Below are 13,324 nucleotides of genomic sequence, written 5' to 3'. Positions count from 1 at the left end.
ATACGATATCTCCTTTTGCATTAAACTTTCAGCTTCGTAACTTTGCAGATGTTGTTTATACACAAACAGCAACATTACACACTAACTAACTTTAAAAAAGTGAAATCGCAATCAACCACCCCTTTAACATTCTGGATGCACTTGGCCAAAAACCTTTGTAAGACTTCTTAATTCAATAATTTTAATGATACTGAATGTTAAAGGGTTAGTTCAGCCAAAAATTAAAATTATGTCCTGCTCGTGTCCCACAGCCCTGTCAAAAAGCACAGCCTGATATGGAACAATTAAATGTCTATTGCTTTCCATGTTAAAGAACTTTGCATTATTTTTATTTTAATGTGCTTTTAAAGTTTGAATCACATTAAAAGCGTAATTTGTACATCAGTGAATTATTTTTGCAAAAGATCTAGCCCTGTCACCCACAGCCACTTGCACATTTTGCATATGAGACACACCCAAATATCACACCCAAATTTAACCAAAAATTAAATTGCTTAATTGACCATTGAAGGTTTTAATTGATTACATCTCTTATCAACATTTAATGAAACGTTGATTAATCATTGACATCCCTAGTAGCAATCAAAATAGAGTAAATCACCTTTTGAAAGTAATTTGATGCTTCAAATAAAGATTTATCAATTACAGTATGTTGTTATGCCGGTAGGTAGCGAAAAGTGATTGGTAAAAATGTATTTGTCTTTGAATCATTCATTCAAGAGATTCATTCAAAAACGCAGCTTCATCCAGTAATGAAAAAAGCACATCTTGAGTGAGTCATTGAGTTATTCATTCATTCATAATTTTCATGTTATTTTGTTAAGTTGTGTAATGTTTTTTTCTTCAGAAGCGTGAGAGAACCATAACTGCTATTAAAAAATAAATTAATTAAAAAAAAAAAAAAAATTGTATCCAGAAACATGCAACTCTATTTTGCACCAAACAGCTCTTAAATGTGTCCAGTTTTTATGTAACCTGCTGATTTTTATTCATGGTATTAAACTGCAACTAAATGTTTTACAAAGAGAGACAGAATAAATGTATTTGATATCTAAATGTTTGACTTTTAACCACAAAGGAATCGAAACTGGGTTTCGATGAGAATCAGAATCAATACGCAGAATCGGAATCAGAGTACAGTGGGGGAACTATGACATCACTTTGTAGGCAAAATACCGGAAGCGAGTTAGCATTTTAGCACTTCCGGTTCCATCGTCCCAGAGTCAATGAATGGGAGTTTTATTAAAACCCCTAAAATAAGGTCCGTGGTTAACACAAGCTCAAAATAATTTCACGGTCTATTCTATGACATAAAACACACCAGTTACACCCCACTCATGATTTTTTTAAACTGTTACGTTTCTTGAAAAAAACTGTTACTAACAAGTTGCTAAATGGGTCTACAGGCGCTGTCTGAGACATTAAACTTGCAATAAATGCTCGATAAGATTCCATTTAAACAACAAAATAACCATCTTAACACATTCACACTAAAAATGCCTCTGGGTTCGTACCATAAGGCAAACTCATATTACAATTATTCCATGTAAACACCACATTAACCAGCTTTACGTGGTCACAGTGAAAGTGAAACTTCAATGATGCATAGTGCTTAAAGCCACGTCAAAATTAAAAGCTTACGGCCACATGAATCTATAAGAAAACAGAAAAATTTAAGATTTTCTAGAAGCAATGATAAAATAACATTTTGTGTAAACACCCTAACAAAATGATAGCTGAAAAGTATTACTTTATTAACTAAAATAAATGGAATCTTAGCATATCCAAAAACTTGCTCACTCTGCTGTTATTTAATAGATTAAATGGACTAGAATTTTATTGAATACTACGTGGAGACACGTTTTTTAATTAAAACATTCATTCATAAAAGTTATATTATTTTGTGAAGATTATCTTGACGGACAAAACGTGTAAGTATCATGAACTACTGTTGAACACAGAGCTTATTTTTTACGATAATCCAAAAGCCTATGGAAAAATCCTATTGGGTTTTTGTCTATGCAACCAGTTAGATGCTAACAGGTGATTGGCCTACAAAGTGACGTCATAGTTCCCCGAACTCTATTGATAAAATTCAAATGATACCCAACCCTAGGTACCACTAACTAAACATTAAAAGGCAGAATACAAGAAAAAAAACTTTTCTTTAGTATAGGGCTGTGACGGTGGCTGATTTTTACCACCGCGGTGGTCATGGACCAACAACCACCGGTACATCATTTTTAAAATAAAAAAAAAACAAAACAATTTAAATTTAGTAATTCAACTTAAACATTTTATATATATATATATATATATATATATATATATATATATATATATATATATATATATATATATATATATATGCATATATATATATATATATATATATATATATATATATATATATATATATATATATATATATATATATATATATATATATATATATATATATATATATATATATATATAAATAATGTATAAATATATTAGTGTCAAAATTTGCTCGTTAATGAAGGCGATTTTTTTTTTCAGTTTAACGCATTAAAAATATTTAACATAGGGGCGGGGCTAGGTTTGGCCACTCCACTCACAACTGCTGCTTCTGTCACTTTTTCTCATGACAAGAAGTGAATTTATTCAGTCACAGAATGACTGAGAACAGGACACGTTTCAGACACGCGCTCCACTTCACTTTAGCGCCAGGTGCAAGTTAAGCGAGCGCGGAAACGGTCCTGTGCTCAAAGGCGCCGGTGCGCGCTTCCTTTGTGCGTTTCCTTTCATATCAAACCGCTAAATAAAATAAGCACACACACTTTCTCAGTCAGAAAACACATAAAAACCAAAAAGGTGATTAAAGCTGACTTAAACTGTGCATGCATGTAATATATTTTATATATTATATATATATATATATATATATATATATATATATTCATATGTCTCCGAAATCAGCCCAGCACTGTCTCACTCATCTAACACAGCCTATTTAACTTCCGTCAGTGAACGCCGCCTGCAAAACACTAAAATAAATATCAAAGAAGACAAAATACTAGAACTCATTATAATCAGTGATGCAAAACACAATACCGGTGCGGCAACGGACGCGAGCGACGCAGTGCGACAAAATACTCATTATAATCAGTGATGCTACACTGGATGCAGCACGACACGATATGATAAATCCCCCGTCCGGTCTATGAGGTACTGACACAGAGTTCAAATGTCCTGTGTAGACACTAGACAGACTAAACCTGTTGCAACGCGGCGGTGTTGTGTCCGGTTTACTTTACCGCCTCCAAGCAATCTCATTAACTCCTCATCTGCACGCTCTCTTTGAAATAGGAATCGTTGCCATATTTCTTGTTAACATCTTTTATTTATCGCTGTCTCTTTTTTATTTGGCCAGTTTGGAGAAAGCCTCACCAAACCTGACCAGCCTGACCTGTGCAAACGTGGATGGGTGACATAAATGGAGATGGCTCCAGATCGGCGATGTAGTATTTGGTTTTCCAACCAGGTCCATCGCCCAACACTAAATTAATTTGCTGAATGAATGCATAAACTGTATTTTCCTGCGCTCAAACCTGCCAATCTAAAGGAAACGCTGTGTATGGTGTTTGAGGTAATTTGTGAATTACCGTAGACTTATCATAGAATTTGCAACTAATACTTTTATTACACTTCTATACAAAACTTTGTATTATGCTTGCTATAGAGTGTGTGATGTCATGTGCACTACCGCCGGTGGCAGTAGACGACAGCGGTGGCAACCGACCACCGCGGTGACGCGGTTGTCAGGGCAACCGTCACAGCCCTACTTTAGTAGATACATTTTGGCTTGAATGACCAATTTTAAAATAAAAAACAACACATAGAACATCCAAACCCAAATTACTGCTATGGTTTACACCATCAAAATGCTTAGACATGGAAACAACTAAAACACTCACTTGATGAGCTTTGTCCAGAACGCCAGGAACACTGACCATCCACATTAAAGCCTGTGAAGTCTCCCTCCTGAGAAAGAACGATGGATAAAATATAACACCACAAAACCACATGCAGACATTTAATGTATTTTAATAATTTAACATCACATGAATTTCAATTTATGTAGAAATAGGACATTCAGATTATTTACATAATTTTCCCTTTCTCTGCACTGGCCAATCCAATAGCAGTTCAATGAATGTTTGCAGTCCATTCTATTACTCACTGCTGCTGAGTACAATGACAGATGGCAGCACTACAAAACCCCTGCTTGATTGATAACACTGGAATTATACAGAACAAATATTCAACAAAGACCACAGTTTCCCTGAGTACTTAACTATTATAGGCCAGGCTACACATACAACAAAAACAAAACATAAAGCATGGGATCCCTGCTTCATCTCTCTATAAGACTGAGTGGTGAGAAATGCTGATACAGAAGAGAACAGTACACATCACAGTACTAAATTAATATACTAACCTTCTATAAAACAATGCATTATTTTTAAAGTTCAGCACATGGCACAAGTACTTATTTTTCTCACTTGGTTCATATGTGTGAGCATAAACGTGAACATTAACTATTAAAATCTGCAATTTAAATACATGTGAAATGAGATAGTCATTCATGCAAGGCTTGAAATTGCGTCAATTTTATTCGCATATGCTCCCTAAATTTAATGTGTGCGACTTCAAAATATATTTGGGAGCATTTGTGAGAGTTCAAATAATTGTTGAGGTGCAACCTTTTTTATGTCTCTAGAAAACGTTGGTTAATTACTGCACAGTATGTGCCTGCTTGTGAGCTGATACAGTGACCGGTGCACCGTTCTATCACATAATCAATTAAACTTCATCTTTACGCTCTAACGTTTAAAGCCATCACAATTGGAAATGTGACAGTGATTTCATACAACAGTTCAATAAACTGTAAAAAGTAGTTAAAATTTAAGCACTTACATTTTAGATGCAATATTATCTGTTTTTGTTCTGTTTCAGCAGTGAAAATAGTTCCAAAGAAAGATCACAGCAGAACTATGGCACATTTCACGAGAACACAACTGTGTTTTCATTACTGAATGATTCATCGTTTTGAACAAATCAACTGAGTCAAAGATTCAATGACCCATTCATAAACAGCTGCCTCTTTCTTGAATGAATCATCCGTTTGAACGAATCGTTTGAATGAATGATTCAATGACTCACTCATTAAGACGGTCAGACGGTCACTTGCCACCACCTACTGGTGGTTCAAATTCATGTTTAAATGTATAATTAAAAATATCATTCTTTCTACCATTTATTATATTAAAAAAAGCATATACATACAACATATACAATTTTAAGAATTTAAAATGAAAGGATGAAGCACACATTTAATAAGATTAGAGAAAAAAATGGCTTTTATAAAGGAAAAAATAATGCCCTGGGGGTAAACACCACAAATATGCAGATTTACATGTCAAAGCTGACAGAACACAGATGAGAATATTGCTTCAGAATAAATTGTATTTACAAACAAAAATCTGAAAAGCAACTTTTTACTCGGAAAAAGTGAATGACAAGGCTTATTGTCGAGTCCTGTATATATATGTGTGTGTGTGTACTGTATACACTAGTCAACATTTGAAATGGATCAAAACCTTTCATCAAAGTTGTCCTAAAACATAAAACCAAAATGTGTGTGTATATATATATATATATATATATATATATATATATATATATATATATATATATATATATATATATATATTTTAATCATTGAACATATAAATGGCATGGGAAAGAGATCTGGGGGAAACAATAAAGGATGAAATGTGGAAGCAGGTTGTATTTAAATGGCGTACTTGTGTCCGTGAAATTCAATCTGAACTGATAAACTATAAAAAAATGTAACAGGCGTTACTGCAGGATGCAGGAAGCGGGATGGCTAGACTTAAATTAAGAGATTATGATCTGTGCTGGTGATGTAACACTGATTCATATGTTGTATGAATGTGATAAGTTTAAAGAACTGTGGGAAAAGATTGTACATTTTGTAAAAAACATTTTTAGCCTAACATTACACAAAAATCCTGGTCTCTGTATGTTGGGTATTTTACCAGAAGATACGGGCCTCTCCCAGCAACAAAGGCAATGGTGCCGTCTAGCTATGGTGTCTGGATGTAGAATCATTCTGAGACACTGGAAATCTGTTACGCCCTCTTCGTTTGATGAATGGCTAGAACTCATGTCTAATATTGCTAGCTATGAACGGGTGATATTTAGAGTCTCAGGACGCCTTGATCTGTATATGAAAATATGGGGATCTTTTATTGCATTGATTGAGAAAATGGTATAAAGAGATATGTATAATGTCAAACATGCTTTGTCTCCTTAAGAGTTTAGGTAAAGTCTATGATATCTCATGTGTCTAACCCCTAAATATGTATACATTTTATTTGGTTTTTATTTATTTTATTTTGGGGAGGTGGGTCATTTGTTAAATGTCTTTTTCATGTGTCATACTGTTATATCTATGACTGTCATTGTTAAGTGTTATATTAGGTCAGATCTGTTACTGTCAATCGTTTAAATCAAGATTGGACTGTTTTATTGTGTAAAAGATAAAAATGCTCGCAGTTCATTCAGAGAGAGAGAGAGAGAGAGGGAGAGAGAGAGAGAGAGAGAGAGAGAGAGATAGATAGATAGATAGATAGATAGATAGATAGATAGATAGATAGATAAAATAAAAAAGTTAATGTCGAGCCCTGTTCATGAACTGCGAGTTTGACGACAACCCCCGAAATACAGTTATTATACTGACCTATGATAAGTTTAGCTGTTAAATGCAGGTGAAATGAGAAACATTTCCCACTTATAGGGTCATGTAACTCTTTTGCATTATTTAATTAATTTAATAATTATATGGTGGCTAGTAACAGCATTTTATTTATTTGCAAATGACAATTTTATTTTTGCATATGACCAATGTTAATTCAGAATCCACCATTATAAAGTGATACAAAAAAAATTAATGCTGAAATGATCCACGAACGTCGGTGTGAAATGATCACAGAGTGTTACAAATAAACCTCTGCACTCATGTCTAATGCTAGGACTTTTAAGAAGTGTGCAGACCTGCACCCAAGTGCAACAGAGTGTCAGCTTCACATCGGTAACAACTTTATAACATCAGCAACCTCTGAAATTATTATTTCCAAAATACAACACAAATTAAAAACAGAATCTTTAAGTCTTCAGGCTAATCTAATCTTCTTCTTTCTCAAACACCTCAAGAAAAGAAATGTCTACACATAGAAACATCAATGCATGTCAGCATCTCCTACTAAATGCTACTTACAACTGCTCATGGGTCAAAAGGAATCAAGTTCAGTTTTTCACATCCCCATAAAGTGCAACAGTCCTTTCACAAAAGGATAATGCTGGATAGTCCTCTCAATGCAGATAATTCAGACTTTCAAAGCACAGATTCGGACTGCATCAGTCTACAAGGTGTGATGTCAAAGCTCAACATGAGCTCTGTGCTGCTGATTCAGCTTTACATTTATTGTACCTTAGGAAATTTTGCTGAATGAAAATGAACTGCACTTCTAACAAATCGTGTCTGGTTAACAAAATTACTATGACGCAGTGAACTTGTTTATAAACACTGCTACCTGACGTTGCACAAACGGATCTAGTATTTTTAGAAACACAACATATTTTGATCATTCAAAGACGATTCCTAACAGAATGCATAAACTATAACTACATATATACCGGATGCACGCCACGCCTCCCAAACGTTTGAACTAAATACGTAGCGTCTATTAAACTATCAAGAAAAACAGACCTGTCAACAACACTGGCATTAAATCCCAAAGCCGATAACTTTAAACAAACTCCCTTAAAACTAATCAGTGGACACCACGCTGTCACTGACCCACAAACAATCCCAGGGCCACGGCAAAACCGCCAGCCGGAGTTAAACACCCGCCACGAGAGCTCGACAGCCCGGAAAAAGCCCACGATATGACTGGCGTCTCTTTAAATGCTTTACGGAAGCATCCATCCCTGTGATCTGTAAAGCTCACGACCGAGCAACTATGAGCAGGCGGCTGCATCTCTGCAGGTACGGACACCAGCAACTCAGCGACATGCTGATGATGCACTTGCTGCGCATTAGTAACGTTACTGTGTTTCACTAGACGAAGCGCTCACCTCATCGCTCCCGCTCGTGCAGAATCCCGCCTCGCGCTGGCGCCTGTGTTTCTCCGCCAGCCCGAGCAAGCGCGACAGTGACGGATCCTCTCTCAGCGTTGCTCTAACGTCGACGGGCCTTGGCCCATTTCCATCCTCAGTCCTCACCCGAACGACATGAGAACGTTTCTCCGTCTTCAGCAGGCTCCGAGACGTCCATGGCCGACCTGGGAAACGACAGCGAACGGTGGCGGAGGTGTTTACGGTCGCGACAACAGCCGAGGCTGGTAATCCGCCTCCTGCTGCCGCCATTATTACATACCACAATAACCTACGGCGCTGAGCTCTCGGTAGGAACAAGATGGAAAGGCGCGAGATAGCGGAGGAAACGCACGGCATCATGGGAGATTGAGTTTTTCTTTTTGTTGGCCTTGTGCCATTGAGCATAATGGAGCGTCATTCTATAAATACTTAAAATAATATATATTCACCAGTTTAATGCCTGTAAATCTGACATATAAAGAAATAGTCAGTCATCTATTTTTAAAAAAAAAATGTAACAAACAGTTTATTGAACCTTTAGTTACAAAAAATAATTTTAAAAAATGTCTTTATATTTATGTTTTGTATCATATATGATTTTTTGGCTTTTATGGCTCATGTAGTCTGATAAAGGACAATATGGAGGTCTTACTTAAGGGGGGGGGGGGGCGCTTAAAAATGTAGTCAGAGGCCCTATCAAAATATGCTAGCCTTTTCGTGCTGATATTTTTTTAATATCAGTATAAAATACTATTTACATAAAATGCATGTAAACATCAGTTGTCACTTTTTATTTCCTAATAATAATAATAATAATAATAATAATAATAATAATGAGATATTTTAATGTTTATTTTTATGATCAAAGCACTGTCATTTTTACTGTGATGGCAAAAACGTATAATGCAGTTCAATACAATGACGACTGGGAGATCGATGTACAAATAAACATTCCTTAAAAGCGTGTTGTATCATATTTGATTCTTAATTTGAACATGGATAATCAAGTTGCTTGTAAATGTTAAAGTGCCCCAATTATGGGTTATGAAAGGTTCACATTTTGGTTTAGGGAGTCTCAATAACAGGATGACATGCATGCAAGGTCAAAAAACACTTTCATTGTCTTATAATATGCATTTATATTTACCTCACTTGCTCAACGACTCCCAAACGATTGGCTCAAAGATAAATTTTTCCAACCCCTTCTCTGTGTGCCGCTAATCTGATGTGATTGGTCTCAATTTCATTTCATCCTGCCTGTAATGCCTGATAAAGCAGCGTTTGTGAGCGCAGTGCTGCTTTGTGTACAGCGTTACAGGGGAAACCGCTAATTTTACCAGCTCCAACAGCGGCACCTAGTGGCAAAGAATGAATTTGCATTTTCATTCAGACCTACGCAAAAAGACCAACAACCAATCAAGGAATTATATTTACTTCATTATTCAATAACTCGATGTTATTGAGAATGTTAATGTACTTGTTCATCACTGTGTCAGTGTTTTATTCGCAAGAACATCAAAGTGACGAAACGCGCTCTGTAGAGCAGTTTGTCCGTTTAGGGCTACTGTAGAAACATGGTGGCGACTTCCATTTAAGGGGACCCCTGGTGTATGTAGATAGAAATTGCTCAATCTAAGGTAATAAAAACATAACGGTTCTTCAAGAAAAGTCTTTATACACCTCTGAAAACATAGTTATGTATATTATATTGCATTTCTGTAAATATATCGTTTTAAATATTAGACATTGCACCTTTAAGACAAGTCATGTCACTCGGCGGCCATCTTGGAAACACCTCTTGGGCATCAAAGTGCAACTCCTATCTCTTTGAATGGGGAAACATCAAATTCTACAAACTGTTTACTGGGCTTGCGATTAAATTTCATATTTGAAATCACCAAAGAAATCCGATAACAACTGTGTCATTGTTTATTTTGCTCAAATAACGTTATAAAAAGCTCATTATTCAGGCTAGATCAGCCAGTGCGAGCATGCGCAGTCCTGAGTGCAATTTTTAGAATGCTGACTGTTTCTATAGCAACCGGGACGCTTCTAACGGCAGCTGCAGTGACGCGCTGACTTTACCGATTAGCGATTGGCTCCTTCATTCAGAAGGCGGGGCTTTTTTCTCCATTCAAAACTATACACAAATCCGCCGCAAACAGGGCGCCGCCATCTTGCCTGCGAAGTGTGACGGTGTGACACTTGCCGGTGCCCTCTAATGACATTTCAATGAAAGCGGATCCTGCTCATTAAAGAAAATGTCTGGTAAAAGGGAAAATTGGGTAGATGATGTCAGGCAGTGGCCTAAACTTACTGATAAATGTAATTTATTGACAACAAAATGTAATAATGTAAAAATATGTAATGTATTGTAATTAAGAAGTGTATTAATTGATGACAACAATAAAACTGAACGCTGTCATTACTAGCTGTGTTGTTAATATGTTCACAAGCTTCACAAGTTTCAAATAACTATTAGGCCATCCTTAAAAATATTATTGTTTGCCATAACCGACCCTGTCAATTTAGGACTGACCCAATTAATTATTTTTTTTCCCCTTTTTGTCCGACCGACTTGCCGATTGTAATTGCGTTAAGACCCACAGATTTTTTTTACTCTTCAAACTAATACAAATGCAATAAAATGTGAGACACACGCAATTGACGCTTTTCACACGCTCTCACCCCACACATCCATATTCTCACGCACAGAAAAATCGCGAAGCAAAGAGGACACGGAGACCGACAATCTCAGCTCTCAGATTCTGTAAATTTTATTATGAAATTCAAACAATGAATACCGTTCTGGTGCTTGTAAACGTGACGCGACAGATCCCTAGCGGCACCTGAACTGATCATCTCTAGCTGATAGTAAAGAACTCTGTGTAATCCGTATGGCCGTGAACATGGGCAGTCAATGTGCAACAAAGGTTCGTGGATTTCACAAACGGGTTTATTCCATGCCTGTAGTTTTGTGCTGTTGTTAAAACAGCCAACCACACAACACACTCTTCTCGGCATCACTGGACAGCATACGTAATAAAAAAACTAAATAAAAATAACTTTTCGTACAGCTATAATCTGCTACAGCCGCCTACGGGACTAACGCTACTTCTGCTACTTCCTTAGAAGCAAGGCACGCAGTAATGGCGGCGCTGCTGTACTTCCGTGTTTCGCCGGATTTGTCTATACGAGTGACATGTCTTGGGTCTTTGCCAACAAGTGGGCGGGCAATATGCTAATGTTTCATGTTGACGTCAACATGAACCGGCTTGGTATGTGCTTGGTATTCGTTTTAAAAACGACTCGTTTCAATGATTCAGAGTCGACTCTTTCTTTTGAACTTTATACACGGTGCACTTTCAGTTTTCAAACTTTGCAGGATGTTTTCATTCACTTACACACTACATGAAAGGTAATATTCAAAAATCCATAGTAGGGGCACTTTAATATTGAAATATTACCAACAATATAAAAGTTATTCTTAAGTTTTCCTTATAAAAATCATTGAAATTTTCACAGCAAAAAGAAAAGTACACCACAAACTGATACATTTTTTAGGCTTTTACTTACTAAATAAGTATGAATTATCAGTCAGAGAGCAGAAGGCATGTAGTAGATTGTGTACAACAGGTTTTTCCAGCAAAGACCTGATCGTGCTCATAATGCAGAGGCCTTAGAAATTAATGTATCATATATGATAACGTAGGCTACATATAGTTAATTGTTTTGTACTTCTTTGACTACTCACTACTGACATTATATAATTAAATTATATCCTCTGGAATCATTAGATTTTCTTGGTTTTGGAACCACATTATTATTTGTGAGTGTGAACAATATGAAATCTAAATAAATATTTTGTCATTTGCACTAGCAACTAACTAGTAGATACTTTTTAAAAAAAATGTACATATCGCTCTGTGTCGGCTTCTCCCGTTAGGGGTCGCCACAGCGCAATTATATATAATCATACGCACCTTAAACAGTTATTTGGCAACTTATACGTCAACTACCAATCACTGCTTCAACAAAAGAAAAAAAAAAGTTTAATAAAAACGTAAACAAATTCAAAGTAGGCATTTCCCGCTAAGTAAAATATCTAAGAAATATTGAAAAAAAAAAAAATGGTCCTAGTATTTCTTTTTTCCTCAGAAGCCTTTGCAAAGCTTGTCGTCACAGCCTCGTTGGCGCAGTAGGCAGCGCGTCAGTCTCATAATCTGAAGGTCGTGAGTTCGAGCCTCACACGGGGCAAGGCAACTTTTTAACTTCTCTAAGTGTACTATAAAGGGTTGTCTGTATTTCAAATAGACGAGGGGGATAGAAGACTCGTGGAGAAGTCCTATGAAAGGAAATAGTAAGTTACCATGATAATATATTTTTACTGAATTCTATTTATACCTACAGCAGGAACTAGTCTCACAGTTATGTTGTATGAGTCTTCGTAAGATAAAGCTCAAATTAAGGAAACATGAACTGAATCTTTTTTATGAAAGAGCTCAGAATTTTTAAAATAATAGAATTATTTGATGAGGAGAAGTCTGTAAACTGAGCATCTGATTCAAACCCATGTGACATTTTAAAGATAATTTACCTCTCTTATGCTAATTTAATAACATTTCCTTTTATAAGCAGTCATATTTATTTTCTTAAAGCTAACTTAAACAACATAAAACCAACCAAATTAAGTTTAAATTTCAATCTTTAATTGTTTACATTTCTGAAACAATATGTTGAACACCAAAGTTGTAACCTTCCCAAAAACAGACTAAACAGAGAGTTTGTTGAGTAAAATTAAATACAAATAATTATGTTGCTAAATTATTTTTGACCTGGATAAATTTGCTTTGGTGTAACAGCCATTAAATCTGTTACGCTAAAATGTTACTTTGACAAGCCAAAAACAGTTTTTAAAGTAAATGAGTGCCTTCCACTAGCTTATAGGCTATACTTTGTGTTAATGTTTGGTTTTATATGGCTTATTAAAATTATTGTGAGGTTCCAACTGCTACAAATGATAGACCTTCAGCATAAATAAAATTAATATTTTTGCCTGAAACTAATTATGAAGAGTAGAAGTGTTGAGTAATAT

The 13,324-nt window shown here is 35.8% G+C and overlaps 1 protein-coding gene and 1 non-coding gene across 2 annotated transcripts in view; one reads left to right on the top strand and one right to left on the bottom strand.

The window, feature by feature from the left end:
* The window catches only part of LOC109112389 (histone-lysine N-methyltransferase 2B-like), a 39,152-nt gene extending 30,572 nt beyond the window's left edge, over positions 1-8,580 (bottom strand). Inside the window, 2 exon segments of the mRNA XM_042776376.1 lie at positions 3,960-4,026; positions 8,209-8,580. Coding sequence (XP_042632310.1) covers positions 3,960-4,026; positions 8,209-8,499 — 358 coding nt within the window. The 5' untranslated portion in view covers positions 8,500-8,580.
* Positions 8,581-12,413: 3,833 nt separating this feature from the next.
* On the top strand, positions 12,414-12,486 carry trnam-cau. The gene has a single exon. It is a non-coding gene; the product is annotated as a tRNA-Met (tRNA).
* The last annotated feature ends 838 nt before the right edge of the window (positions 12,487-13,324 follow it).

Source organism: Cyprinus carpio, chromosome A19 (genome assembly GCF_018340385.1).
Source record: "Cyprinus carpio isolate SPL01 chromosome A19, ASM1834038v1, whole genome shotgun sequence".
Classification (NCBI taxonomy): domain Eukaryota; kingdom Metazoa; phylum Chordata; class Actinopteri; order Cypriniformes; family Cyprinidae; genus Cyprinus; species Cyprinus carpio.
Note: the sequence above shows the minus strand (reverse complement) of the source record. Positions and strands in the feature narration are given on the sequence as shown.